This window comes from Elgaria multicarinata, chromosome 9 (assembly GCF_023053635.1).
Source record: "Elgaria multicarinata webbii isolate HBS135686 ecotype San Diego chromosome 9, rElgMul1.1.pri, whole genome shotgun sequence".
In the NCBI taxonomy this organism is placed as follows: domain Eukaryota; kingdom Metazoa; phylum Chordata; class Lepidosauria; order Squamata; family Anguidae; genus Elgaria; species Elgaria multicarinata.
The window spans coordinates 91,138,625-91,152,296 of NC_086179.1; the positions used below are offsets into that span (position 1 = coordinate 91,138,625).

Below are 13,672 nucleotides of genomic sequence, written 5' to 3' on the forward strand. Positions count from 1 at the left end.
AACTTTGAAGAGATTCAGAAATTTATTTTTAAAGATAATTCTTTTTTATTATTATTTACAGGTAAACAAAGAATTCCCATTGTTTTCTAAAAAAAATGTTTAAAACAACAAGCTCTAACTATTAGCCATCTCTGCCACTTTCCTTCTTCTCCTGCTGGCAGTAGGACCTCTTAATGGAGGCCACACCTTTTTCGAGTTGTGTGATTTTCCTCTCCAGGCCCTGCACTGCAAGGAGAAAACAGAAAATGACTTTAACCTATTAGAAAACATTTCTAAGATGAAAGCAAACTGCAGGTCTATGGCACACTTATTGGACTTCTTAATTGAGGTCTGAAGTCCAAGAATGGCTGCCAGGACGTCACTGCTGGCAGCCCCTTTTGTTGGTGCACTGTTACCAGTGCTCCACCCCCACCCACTGACCCGTCCTAGATGTTTCTGGAGTCTCCTGACACCCTCCTGGGCTACATCTAAATGGGCTCTTTAAATCGGCTTACCTCCACATTTTCCCATTGTTCGACACATGATGCAGTCTCAGAGTCGCTGCAGTGCTGATCTATAGCCCTGAAAATGTGCTGATTCATACTTCCAATTATACCATGACTTTTTCAAAACTTTCACAATTGTCCTGCTTTATCTTTATGTGTCAAGAGGGGGGAGAGAAAATTTGGCTTTGAAATGTGGCCTTTGGGGGCAGGACAAAGTGATGTCACCTCTTGCCCATTTTCCAGCAAATCTCTACCTCTCAGTTCCTACACCTCTCTCATACCTGCCCGTCTGCTGCCTCCGCCCATTCCAACTCCAACACCACCCCACTCCCAGTTGGTCTGATGCAGCTTACTCCCAAGTAAATGGGAAAAGGTGCTCGTCTGCTGCCTAGTCCCTTTCCCCACTCACTTTTACAATGTATTATTATTATTATTATTGTTATTTATTTATATAGCACCATCAGTGTACAGTGTATTACAATGAAAACAAAGACGGAGGGGTGAACGGGCAGCGAGAGATCAGGGGGGATCTACACTACTGCTTTAAAATGCTTTAAAGCGCTTTATAACAGTTTTGACAACTGTTGGGGCCCAGGGGGGATCTACACTACTGCTTTTAAAGCGCTTTGAAAACGTTTTGAAAACTGTATATACAGTGTGTCCTGGGCCCCAACAGTTTAGAAGCTATCAAGTTGCCAAGTTAGGTGTCTTTATCTTTAAAAATGACAGAGATAAATGCATTTTTGTAAATGGGGGGTTTGAGGGTAAAATCTTAAAAATAATCCTAAAAATCAGTGGATGCATGTATGTGCTTCAAAATTGACATGCATCAAGCCCTGCTTGGGTTCTATCATGTTGCAAAGTTACATTTGTGTATCTTGAAAAATGAGGAAGTTATAGCACTTTGAAATGGCTGGAACTCACATTTTTAAAAATTCATTGCAAAAAAATCGATGGACAGATCTGTCTAAAATTGGACACACATAAGCATCTCCAAGGTATCTGTAAGCTCACCAAATTTCATTTTTCTATCATTAAAAATAAAGTAGTTACAGGTGTTTCTTTCAGACAATGCATGTCAATGGAAAAAGTGTGTCCGAATAGCGTTTCGGAGGGCCGAATTTTTATTCAGATTCGGATCCAAAATGAAATGTGGGCCCATTTAGGAAGGTCCAAAATGGGGTCCGAAACAAAACGGAGGGTCCGTGCACAGCTCTACCAAAATTACATTTACCCTGCCTGGCTTGCTGTATGAATGTAAATTCTATTATGATCAGTGAGGTGCTCAACAGCAATCAAATGGGTGGGTGGGTGTGGCTCTGGCTTGCATTCAAACAAATGAATTTGCACTATGGAGTGAAGTGGGAAAGTGGTCTGCTATTGTAAAATATTTTCTTTTCAAAAACTCACTTGCAAGCCATCTGTCAAGCCAGCTGGGTCTCCCTGACCATCACTAGAGTTCTAATAGGGAGTCATAATAGGGGGAGTAACCGTTTGTGGGAGGAGGGGGCAGAGTGCTCCTCCAGAGCAGAGAAGAAGGCCACCTTGACTGCCTTGGATTTTGTCCTGCGAGCTCTACTCCTTTCAGGATCACAACTGGCTCCCTCATCTGCGTACGTTGTCACTACAGAAGGGGTGTAAGTTCTGCAACTATCTAGAAGAGGATTTTCAATCCATCGAGCATCATTCCAGACTTTCAGCACAAAGTTCTCCCACTCAATCAGTGCTTGCGGGACGAACCCAATAACGGCAGAATGCCTGTGGCTTTCTGAGATGACCAGAAAAATTGGACAGGCATTGCCCTGAAATTGACTAGCATATTGCCTTCAGATGGACTTTACAATGGATGTTTGGCACACACACACACACACACACACACACACACATACACACACTGTGCTTGCTAACTCTCCAGCTGCAACAGTGCCCGAAAAGCATTAGTTAATTAATTCAGGGCGAGGGCATAAAAGTATAAGACCATTTTGTCAGTCATGGATGCAGGCTCCACCTTTCCTTGAGAAAAGAAAGAAAGGTTCGAGAACCTACTGAAAATTGCAAGAATGCACATGTGCAAATCGAGCAAGGATTGGGGAAGGAAAAAGGGCTCAGTTGTGGGTGTGTGGTTCACAAGAGCTGTTGTCTCCAATAGGCTCCAACTCAGACCAATGGGAGAGTTATCCAAGGAAGAGATGAAGTGGAGGAAGGTAGTGTGATCCGATGAGACGATGTATTCCAGAGAAAATGATATTTTGAGGGGAATAGTGTGGCACAAGACATAAAAAAGCAGCAAGAAGTACTACATCTGCAAGTCTCTTTTACAACATCATAAGCTTGGTGTAGATGTGGCCCTAGTTTAGGGCAGGATGCAACCCAATACTGGCTCCCAAGCTGTTAGTTGTAGGCCAATGCCACAGAGGTAATTGGGGTTCAGAGTCTTGACTAAGGATGAACAGACAGAAAATGGTGCAGTCGAGATTGAAGGCTAGATATTAGTCTCATTAATGTCAACTTTGGAGTAATTTGGAATCCTCCCCCATTGAGCCAGAGCTCAATAGTTAATGCTTCTTCTTTATATGTCTTTACACCATGCTGGCAGGGGCTGATGGGAGTTGAAGTCCAAAGCATGGATGGAACCAGGTTGGACAAGGCTGTTCTAGGGACTTTGGAGTAACTCTGTCCACTCAGGCCTACCATTGGCACTCTTTGCGTTGACTATAAAGGCATCCAGGTCAGGTTGGGACTTTGTTAGGTCTGTCTACTGTGCATGACTTTGGCCTGTTGAACCCTCAAGACAGTTTGCTGCTTGAAGCAGAGCCCAACTGGCACCCTCCCCTGGTTCTCTTAGAGCCTACACTTTCAAAGGTGTTGCTGCACAACTCAGACACCAGTTCCTGCCTTCATCTGTTCCATTTCCACGGTGCTTTTTCACACTGCTGTTTGACAGAACCAGACCTTGTGAATCAGACTCTGTTGCTGCCTCTTGGTTCTCACTCAGCATTGAGAGAGAACCAGCAATGGCATTGTTCTCCATATCCATACTTTTGTATTTTTAAAAAAAACACCACAAGTCTCTCTGAGTCTCTCCCCAAAGACACAAATCCTGTAAGACTGCCTTACAACTTCATTGTTGTCAAGGAAGTGGGGAGGGTGAATTACTAGCAATGTAATAGTAATAGATAGGACTAGGCTTACAATTAGGAAGAATGATGTGGCCACATCAGGCAGCTGATTTGGGTTTCCTGAAAGGGCAACAAGTGCTTAGTTGATTAATTTTACTTGTATTTTTCCTGCCAGTGGAGAGGTGCTTGTGGGTTTTCTTTAGTTTTGATTTTACCTCAGGTGCCAGACTTACTTGACTGGCCTTGAATATTATACAACTTGCTTTGAGGTTCCACCTCAACAAAATGTTTTAGGGTGTTGTATCTTCCTGCCAGGAAAGTATCTGCAACCAGACAGGAAGGGCGTTTGACTCATCAACTGTGAAATAGGAGTTCACGAAGTTTGTGAAAAAGGAGTTCATGGACTTTGCAAAACTCTTTGCAAAAGAGTTCCACGAATGCGTTGTGCAAGTTTTCACTTTGGAGGATGCTGGACACAGATACTTATGCCTGAATCCCTTTTTCAAAGAGAATGCCTGAAGAACTACACATAGGTAGGACAAGAAATGACGCTCCAGGGCTATCTGACAAATCAAAATGAACATGTCATCATGTACCAAAGACTTCTTAAAGAACTGAAATGTAAAATTGTGCTTCTAAGAAAAATATAAAGTGCAATCAGAATGACGAAGGTGAAAGAAGAAAGTGCAAAAGCTGGGTTGCAGTTAAACCTCAAAAAAACCAAGATTATGGCAACCAGCTTGATTGATAACTGGCAAATAGAGGGAGAAAACGTGGAGGCAGTGACAGACTTTGCATTTCTGGGCGCAAAGATTACTGCAGACGCTGACCGCAGCCAGGAAATCAGAAGACCTTTACTTCTTGGGAGGAGAGCAATGACAAATCTTGATAAAATAGTTAAGAGCAGAGACACCACACTGACAACAAAGGTCCGCATAGTTAAAGCAATGGTATTCCCTGTAGTAACCTATGGCTGCGAGAGCTGGACCATAAGGAAGGCTGAGCGAAGGAAGATAGATGCTTTTGAACTGTGGTGTTGGAGGAAAATTCTGAGAGTGCCTTGGACTGCAAGAAGATCAAACCAGTCCATACTCCAGGAAATAAAGCCAGACTGCTCACTTGAGGGAATGATACTAAAGGCAAAACTGAAGTACTTTGGCCACATAATGAGAAGACAGGACACCCTGGAGAAGATGCTGATGCTAGGGAAAGTGGAAGGTAAAAGGAAGAGGGGCCGACCAAGGGCAAGATGGATGGATGATATTCTGGAGATGATGGACTCGACCTTGGGGGAGCTGGGGGTGGCAACGGCCGACAGAAAGCTCTGGCGTGGGCTGGTCCATGAAGTCACGAAGAGTCGGAAGCAACAACAATCAGAATGCATGTTACCCTTACTGCAGAATTGGAAAGTCAGCCAGTAAAGGCATGGTTTGCATGTAAAAACTGCCCATGGGTTGTTGGGAATGCATGGGAGTGAGCGAGCCTTCTGTTTTCCAACCACTTGCTGCTTCTGCTTCATTTCTGCTATGGTAAACAACTCAGGTTCCTGGGTTGTTCTCTGTGATGTCTGACCCTGGCACTCTGGGTTACTAAAGGAGAAACAGCCCAGAGTTTGAACCCATGATTTGTTGTTGAGTTAAAACTCTGCATTGTTTCTCCCTCAACAACCTAGAGCGCCTGGTTTGGATGTCACGGAGCAGAATCGTGGAATGTTTATCCTCCAACAACTTGTGGAGGTTATGAATATAGTGATGAAGGGGGACAAAGCTAACACACTCATTCACACAAATCTAAATCTGGGGAGATTAGGCCGGTAAAGGAATGAACAACAACATCACTTCTGTCAAAGACAATTCTGCCTCTACAACCTTTTAGAATTATTTCAGGGTGCCAACAAAGGCAAGCAATTCTGTAGACTTTGAGCATTTATGTGAGACTTGTATTGCATGAATGTGATTAGTCAATCACAGAAGTTAGTCCCGACATCATCAACCCATCTAAACCCAGTGATGGTGGCTGGCTGAGACGGTGTGCAACCATGCTGAGACCTTTGTAAACCACCCTAGTCACCGTCCTCCTGCCAGGTTTGGACGTCCTGACAACCCACTCCTGGCGAAGATTATTATGCTAATGAGGCAGCTTGTGACTGACAGGGGCAGGCAGGGAAAATAAGCTGCTCTTAATCAAGTTGTAGGGGATAGGGGGAAATCAAAGGTCCCCCAAATTGCCCAGATGTTGTGGCCATGAAGTCTGCAGCTGTATACCTAATCTCAAAAGGAAGATTTGCAGACGGAATGAATTAGTCCACCTTCCCCATCCTGGTGCCCTCCAGATGTTTTGGGTTTCAACTTTTATCAGTCTGTGCCAGCAAGGCAAATGGTCAGGAATTCTGGGAGTTGTAGACCAGATCATCTAGACGTCACCAAGTTGGGGAAGCTTGAATTCATCATTGGTAGGTGTGGTAGTAGGTACGGTCTGAGATTACATCCAACAATGCATTCTGGGAGAGAGAAGCAATGGCTGCGCTCCATTTCTGCAAAGATAATGGCCAGCTGTAACTCAGATCGGCCACTTGCTTTGGCTAAAACACACAGGCCTACAGCAGAATTACAGAAAATCATGACATGGCTGTTCCTAATAAAGACAGTGGCCATCAATGCATTTTTCCCATGAACCAGCACATCTATCTTCATTTATGCATAAAAATATAAGTTTGGTTTGTGTATGAGTCTTTGCAGAAAGACTACTATGTTGTCCTTTATTTTTATCCTCTGCCTTACAAGGAACCTATGTATTCCGACCTGTGCAAGAGATAGATATACATTACTTAACCGTTGTGAAGTTTTGAAGGGAAACTGACCATTGCCTCCTTGTCCCAATGTTGATCTTTACAACAGGAGATCTTGGCACAAAGCATAGGGCTAATCCAATCAAGCCTTCAAAGTGTTCCTCCACTATTGCAATCTTAATCTACTGGGGAGGGTTTAGCACATGTCTTCATTCAGAAATATGTCTTGCAAAATGTATACTTGAAACATCCACCCTGAAGAAAGCTTGCCAACAGTTAGCAAACACTGGTTAGTCTATAGTATTTTGACATTACAACATGTGACTCTCCAAGCCCAACACATTTTGACCTGCCAGGAGCCACGGTTGGGCCACCAGGCATGGTTTCCTTTGACGTGGGAAATTATAAGTTGCGCTAGTCACAATTTGGGCAATCATCAGTTGCTTCCAATTTTCAGTTCCTCCTGTTTCCCATGCCCCCACCCTGAGCTGAAAAGATTTTTTAAATCCAAATAAAAATAAAAGGTACAAACAATATTATTTTCCTCTTCATAAACATTTTAAAGTAGAAAATGGCCATTCTGCCATGCCCGGCATCGCCTGAGCGTAGGGAGGCATTTGTGGGCGTGGCGAGAGAAGACGCGCCCAGCCATGAGTGGCTGGGGCTGGTATGGTGCCACACAAGGGGAGGGGGCGGAGAGCCCATAAATAAGGGGTTCTCCCCCCCTTCCCCGTCTTTGCTGCACAGCTGTTGAACTTCTGTCTGAGCAGCCAGCTGGTGCAGCAGAGAGGGTGCGGCTCTCGCGGCGACAGAGGACAGGATGCGGGGATCGGGGGTTGCGACGTCGTTGAACGGTGCAACCGATCATTGGCCTGACGGCGTCAGGTTTCGGAAAGGGGTGATTCCAGCCCCTGCCTTGGTGCAGTCACCCCACAGTCAACCCCTTTTTGTCCCTTGCATGTGGGAGGGTGGGGACTCACCCATTTAGTGGGCACTCCTGCGCTTCAGGTAGGGGATCCCTGGGGCGGCAGCTTGTGTCAGCGGGGCGTGCCCGGCTTCCAGGGCCCTCCTGGAACCGCCGCGGCCTGCTGGGGTAGTGCGGGTGGGTCTCTTCAGCCCACGCTGTCCCGGACCCTAACAGTGGCGGCGCTGGTGTTAGGCAGGTGGCGCTAGTTTCGTTCAGTGGAGGGCGGGGTGAGGACGTGGCAAGGAGCTTCAGAGGAGCAACTTGGTCTCCCGGCTTCCAGGGAGGCCTAGTGATGCCGCCTGTGCGGCTGTCAGGGCCAGAGCGCAGCTGGGGGGCATCCTTGCCAAGCAAGGGTCCCGTGCCTGTTTTAGGGCCTTCAGCTCTTCCCCTCCTTGGCTGTTTGTAGCGGGCGTGTGGGTGGCCTACCAAACGCTTGCTGGCTGTGGGCGTGTGGGTGTGGCCAGGCCTAGTTATTATTATTATTATTATTATTATTATTATTATTATTATTTATTTATATAGCACCATCAATGTACATGGTGCTGTACAGAGTAAAACAGTAAATAGCAAGACTCTGCCGCATAGGCTTACAATCTAACAAAATCATAGTAAAACAATAAGGAGGGGAAGAGAATGCAAACAGGCACAGGGTAGGGTAAGCAGGCACAGGGTAGGGTAAAACTAACAGTATAAAGTCTGCACAACATCAAGTTTTAAAAGCTTTAGGAAAAAGAAAAGTTTTTAGTTGAGCTTTAAAAGCTGCGATTGAACTTGTAGTTCTCAAATGTTCTGGAAGAGCGTTCCAGGCATAAGGGGCAGCAGAAGAAAATGGACGGAGCCGAGCAAGGGAAGTAGAGGCCCTTGGGCAGGCGAGAAACATGGCATCAGAGGAGCGAAGAGCACGAGCAGGGCAATAGTGTGAGATGAGAGAGGAGAGATAGGAAGATGAGAGAGGAGAGATAGTTTGCATTTTGGGGGATTCTACATTTCTTGTGCAGTTTGCTTGAAGCCAGCATAATTTTGAGCACAATTTTACTCATTTTTTATACATTTAAATCATAAAGCTTGAGAAAGGAACAAGTTTACAGTTCAATCATATACAGATAGATATATATAGTCCCCCCCCTCTTTTCTCCTTTTCTTTCCTCTTTCTTTTTCTTCTCCTTTTATGCAGCAGTAACTTAAAGATTGTTGGGTACAACCTCTGTACAGGTTAAAGAGTCACGTGGGCAATTGGTTAGACAATTCCTGAATTCAAGGACAGCCTGTGCTTATTCTGTTCTGTTGCAATTGTTTAATACTGCCGGGTAATTGCTTACTAATTTAGCCTAATTGAACTCATTTGCTGGCAGCAACAGTTATTGAATAATTTTGGATTGTTAATTGGAAGCACAAGCTGTCTTTATGCCACCAAAGAAAGGAGTTGGTGGCCCCAAGGGCAAAGGGAGGGCAGCTAGACAACAAACGAAGCGTGCCAGGATTACAAATGACTCTTCGGAAGATGAATTGGACCCAAATATTGCCGCTTTGCTGGCCAGGGTTCAGGCAATGGAGAAGGAAAGGGGAATGAACCTGCCCCCTTTGCGGCCTCACCTACCAATGGGTGGGGGTTCACATCATCAAACTTGCAAACAAGCACAAGATAACTTATTGTTGTCACTTTCCAATAGGTTAGATGTTATGGAAGCTTCTTCTAACAGGGCTGTCATGGAGCACCAACCAGAAGGCCAAGGGAGCCAGCAGGAGTCAACTCTGTGTCCTCCCACAATGATGCAGGGATCAGCTGCAGTCAGTATTCCCATACCTCAACCAGGTACTCCACAAACACTACATACTACCAGCAGCACAGTGTCACAACCCTCATGCAAATTTACACTTCCTCCAATGCCTCCCTGGGGGTGGTACCCCTGGTTAGCAGAGGCTGCTTGGTCACAAGGGGGAAGTACAGGAGGGTCAGTATTGGCAATGCAGCCTTCAGCTGTGGTGGCTCCAGGTTTGGACCCGACCCAACCTCCATTAACAGTACCCCCCGCAACACCAGCTTTGGTCTCTGATATTGCAGGGGCATCCATTGGGAGTTCACTTCAGTCTAATCCAACAATTAGCACAGGTGCTGGAGAATTAGTAAATAGCACAGCTGCAAGCACAGCTGGCACTCCTATACCTCCAGCCATAACACCTGAATCTGGGGGTGCTTCAAGTGAAGCATCCAGTTCACAAATACCTCAACCAGGCGAGGCTTGCACTATGGTTTGGAGTGGCCCAGCAGGGGAGATTGCTTTGGGAAGCGCTGCTCAACAGCAAATTATTAAAGATCCTTTTGTGGGCGCTGATAGGCGAGCCTTACCTAAAGGAAGTTCAGCTACTCTCCTTGATTATCACCTGCTGCCAGCCACACGTGAGAACATCCTTAGAGGGGAATACATTGACCTCTTTTTTTTGCTCTATAGAGAGCTTGACATCAAGGAGAAGGACAGGATCGGGGGGAAAGAGTTTGAAAGACTAAATAGGAGAAAGGTTACCAGGACCTGGGCCAATTGGCTCCCAGGATATCATCTACATGGGAATAATTCAACAACAGTTCCCAGAGAGAGAGTATATTCTCACAAAATACCTAGATGTTATTTATAGGGCATACACGGAGTATGAAGGGGACCCTGGCTAGTTTACGATGAGTCGTTCCGTAAAAAAGCAGCTTTTGATCATTCTTTGTACTGGGATGTGAGGGACCAAGATCTCTGGCTGCAGTTCATGACCCCGGCCAGACCGGGTGTCGGGGAACGAGCAGACAGTGGACACATCATTTACAAACAACAGTCCGCCTCCAAAGTTAAAGGGAGCACGGGGCAGGGGGTTCAATCCCGCCCGCATTGCTGGGAATACAGTGGGCGTGGTACCTGTTCTAAAACGGTCTGTAATTCTGGCACAATTGTGCCATCTGTGACGGATCACACCCTTCATCTCAATGCCATAAGGCCAGAGGTGGGAGAGGTAACCACGAGGATGGTCAAAGAGGGCAGAAACCAGGTGAACTCCAGCAACAGCCTCCTCCTAAAGGGCCCCAGCCCAGTTAAGTTAGCCTCCTTAAAACGTTTGTTGGCTTTGTATCCTTGTAGGCATGATGCTAAGTTTTTAGAGTTAGGGTTTTCTGAAGGATTTTGTATACCATTTGAGGGCCCAAGGACCGCATCCATTGCCAAGAATCAACCATCTGTCTTGTCAATGGAGGCTCTAGTTAGGGAGAAAATACGCAAGGAATTACTCTCAGGTAGAGTGGTTGGCCCATTTGTGCAACCACCCATATACAATCTGAAAGTTTCACCCCTAGGAATAGTGCCAAAGAAATGCCCAGGGGAATTCAGGTTAATTCATAACCTCTCTTTCCCTAGAGGAGATTCCGTGAATGACCACATTCTGGAGAATCTGAGTTCTGTTAGATATGCATCATTTGACACAGCAGTCCAGATCATTCGCCGGAATGGCCCAGGGGCTTTAATGGGGAAATGCGACATCAAGTCTGCTTTCCGCATTATACCCATTCATCCTGATGATTTCAATTTATTAGGTTTTGCTTTCGGTGTGCATGGGTGGTGCAATATCTTGCGCCACCTTTGAGAAGTTTAGCTCGTTTTTAGAATGGGCATTGAATACCAAAACGGGTTTAGATGACACCATTCATTACCTGGATTATTTTTTATTTACGGGCCTGGCTAACTCAAATCAATGTTATTTCTTTATGCACTAATTTAAAGCTTTAACGGAGGAACTGGGAGTTCCTCTAGCACACGAAAAGACAGAAGGCCCATTGGTCAACATCACATTTTTAGGAATCGAAATTGATTCCGTCAATCAGTATTGTAGATTGCCTATTGAAAAGTTGGTTGCCCTTTGTACATGTCTGACAAGATTGCTGCAAGCCAAAAAGGTGACTTGGTGGGGCATCTCAACTTTGCCTGTCGGGTCATAGCTCCAGGACGTGCCTTTTTGCATCGCCTATGTGATGCTATGAAAGGACTGACTCGTCCAAATCATCACATATGGGTCATGAAAGCAATAAATGAGGACCTGGATATATGGCTTCAGTTCTTAAGCAATTATAATGGGGTCTTGTTTTGGAGGAGCGAACTGCTTCTGGAGGCGGAGTTGCAAATTCATTCAGATGCATCCAGATCCTTAGGTTTTGGAATAATCTGGGGTGTTAGGTGGTGTGCGGAATGGTGGCCAGCGGAATGGCAGACTTCTCCTATTTGTAGAGACCTAACATTCTTAGAATTATTTCCCATTTATGTAGCTGACCATATTTGGACCAAGGAGCTGGCCAATTCCATTGTACACTTCTGGTGTGATAACCAAGCCACCGTTCAAGTAGTCAACACTTTAACATCCAAAAACCCCAGGGTGATGAGTTTGCTGCAAGTCTTTACCTTGCATTGTTTATATCACAACATTTTATTTAAAGCCAGACACATTCCCGGCTTAGATAACTCAATCACTGACGTTTTATCGCATCACCAGATGCAGCGATTCCGGGAGTTGGCACCTCAGGCCCAACAGTGTCCAGAGACCATGCCCCTCAGCCTGTGGGAGATTGGAGGCTTGAAGTTGAAAGGGCAATGTGGCAATCGCTAGCTCCCAGTACAAAGAAGGCCTACTTGAGAGCAGGTAGGGAATTTGAAGCCTTTAGGGAAGAGAAGGGGATGCCAAATAAATGGCCAATCCCTACAGACATGCTACTACAGTTTTGTGTATTCTCTAGACAGAAGAGTATTTCTTCAAAAACTATTGCGGATAAGTTAGCTGCATTGGCTTCTATGGCGAAATTATGGGGGACCTTGGATAACACTTCTGACTTTAGAATACGGTGTGCTCTCAAGGGATGGGCCAGAAAATCACCAAAGGTAGTGGATCATAGAGCCCCAATTACTCCAAACATTTTAATAGGACTCAGAGCACAGTGGCAACGTATTTGTAACTCCCCATTTTAAGAAACCCTTTTTCATGCAGCTTCCTTAACTGTGTTTTTTAGAGCATTTAGGGTTTTGGAACATTTTCTTTCATCTAAATTTGATCGTTCAAATCAGGCTTTTCAGGTTGCTGACATTCAGATATCTCCTCAATCGGTGCTCTTACATCTTCGGCTGTCCAAAACAGATCAGGAAGGGGTAGGAACCCATATTTCATTATCCAAGGCTAGCATGGAAGAATTGTGCCCTGTGAGGGCTTTGTCCAAATATTTGACCATTCGAGGGGACAGGCCTGGCCCTTTGTTTTGTCATCACGATAATGCACCCTTAACTAAATTCCAATTTTGGGCGGTGTCTAAGAAGGCCTTGTTAGCCTTGGGCTTGCACAATGTAAAGTTTGGCACCTATTCGTTTCGGATAGGGGCAGCATCAACGGCAGCTGCCATAAGCTTTTCCACTGACAGGATTCAGGCAATTGGAAGGTGGCGGTCTAAAGCCTTCAAATCGTACGTCAGAAAGTTGCATGACTAAAGGTCACGGGTTGCCAAATTATTAATTTCTACATGTTTGTCCTAGATCACTGGAGAGGCCGTGCCCCAGTTCGAGTGCTTTTATGCGGTCACAGCAAGGTCTTTTGAGCCAGCAGGAGGGCTGCCAGTTCAACCTTTGGAACTCAGTTGGGTATGTGCCGGCAAGCCAGCATTCAATGGATGGGCAGACACGGCATGCGCACCTTATTCCAGCAGGTGGTGAGTGCCCTGCCCCAGGTTCTTGTTATACACCTAGGTGGAAATGATCTGGGGTTGCTGAAAGGCAAAGCCCTCAGCTTGCAGGCAGTGACTGATTTCCAGGTTATATGGCAACACTGGCCTGGAGTTGTTATTGTGTGGTCTTGTGTGCTGCCCAGATTTGTCTGGCGCAATGGCCAGAACCACGGGGCTATGGAAAGAGCCCGTAAGAAGGTAAACATGGCAATCTTCGGAGAAATGGCCAAACATGGGGATTTCAGCATTCGGCATCCTGATATTCAGTTAAGTAGGAGGGAGCTATATAGGCAAGATGGTGTGCATTTGTCTGACGCAGGTAATGACATTTTCTTGAGAGATTTGCAAAGGGAACTCACCCAAATAATTTTAGCTAGGTTTGGGGGGGAGAGCATCTAACCAAGTTGCTTAATGTTCTCTGTGGCGCTAGGTACAGGCATCCACAGTGGTGGGGGAATGGTGAGCATTCACTTGGCACTGTTCACAGTGACTGGTAAGTCCGAGGCTCCCAGCTTTGAGCCCCATGGCCTACCTGGGAGATACAACGTACCTTTGGGGCCAACTCTACTCACCCAATCAGAGCTG

General features: G+C 45.7%; 1 protein-coding gene across 2 annotated transcripts in view; it reads right to left on the reverse strand.

The window, feature by feature from the left end:
- Positions 1 to 13,672, reverse strand: part of A4GALT (alpha 1,4-galactosyltransferase (P1PK blood group)) — a 41,096-nt gene continuing 27,424 nt past the window's right edge. For both annotated transcript variants that reach the window (XR_010025838.1, XM_063134315.1), the window contains exon 4: positions 1 to 225. Coding sequence is in view for 1 of the 2 variants with exons in the window: in XM_063134315.1 (XP_062990385.1) it covers positions 122 to 225 (104 nt within the window). In the remaining variant the exon portion in view is untranslated. The remainder of the gene's footprint in view (positions 226 to 13,672) is intronic.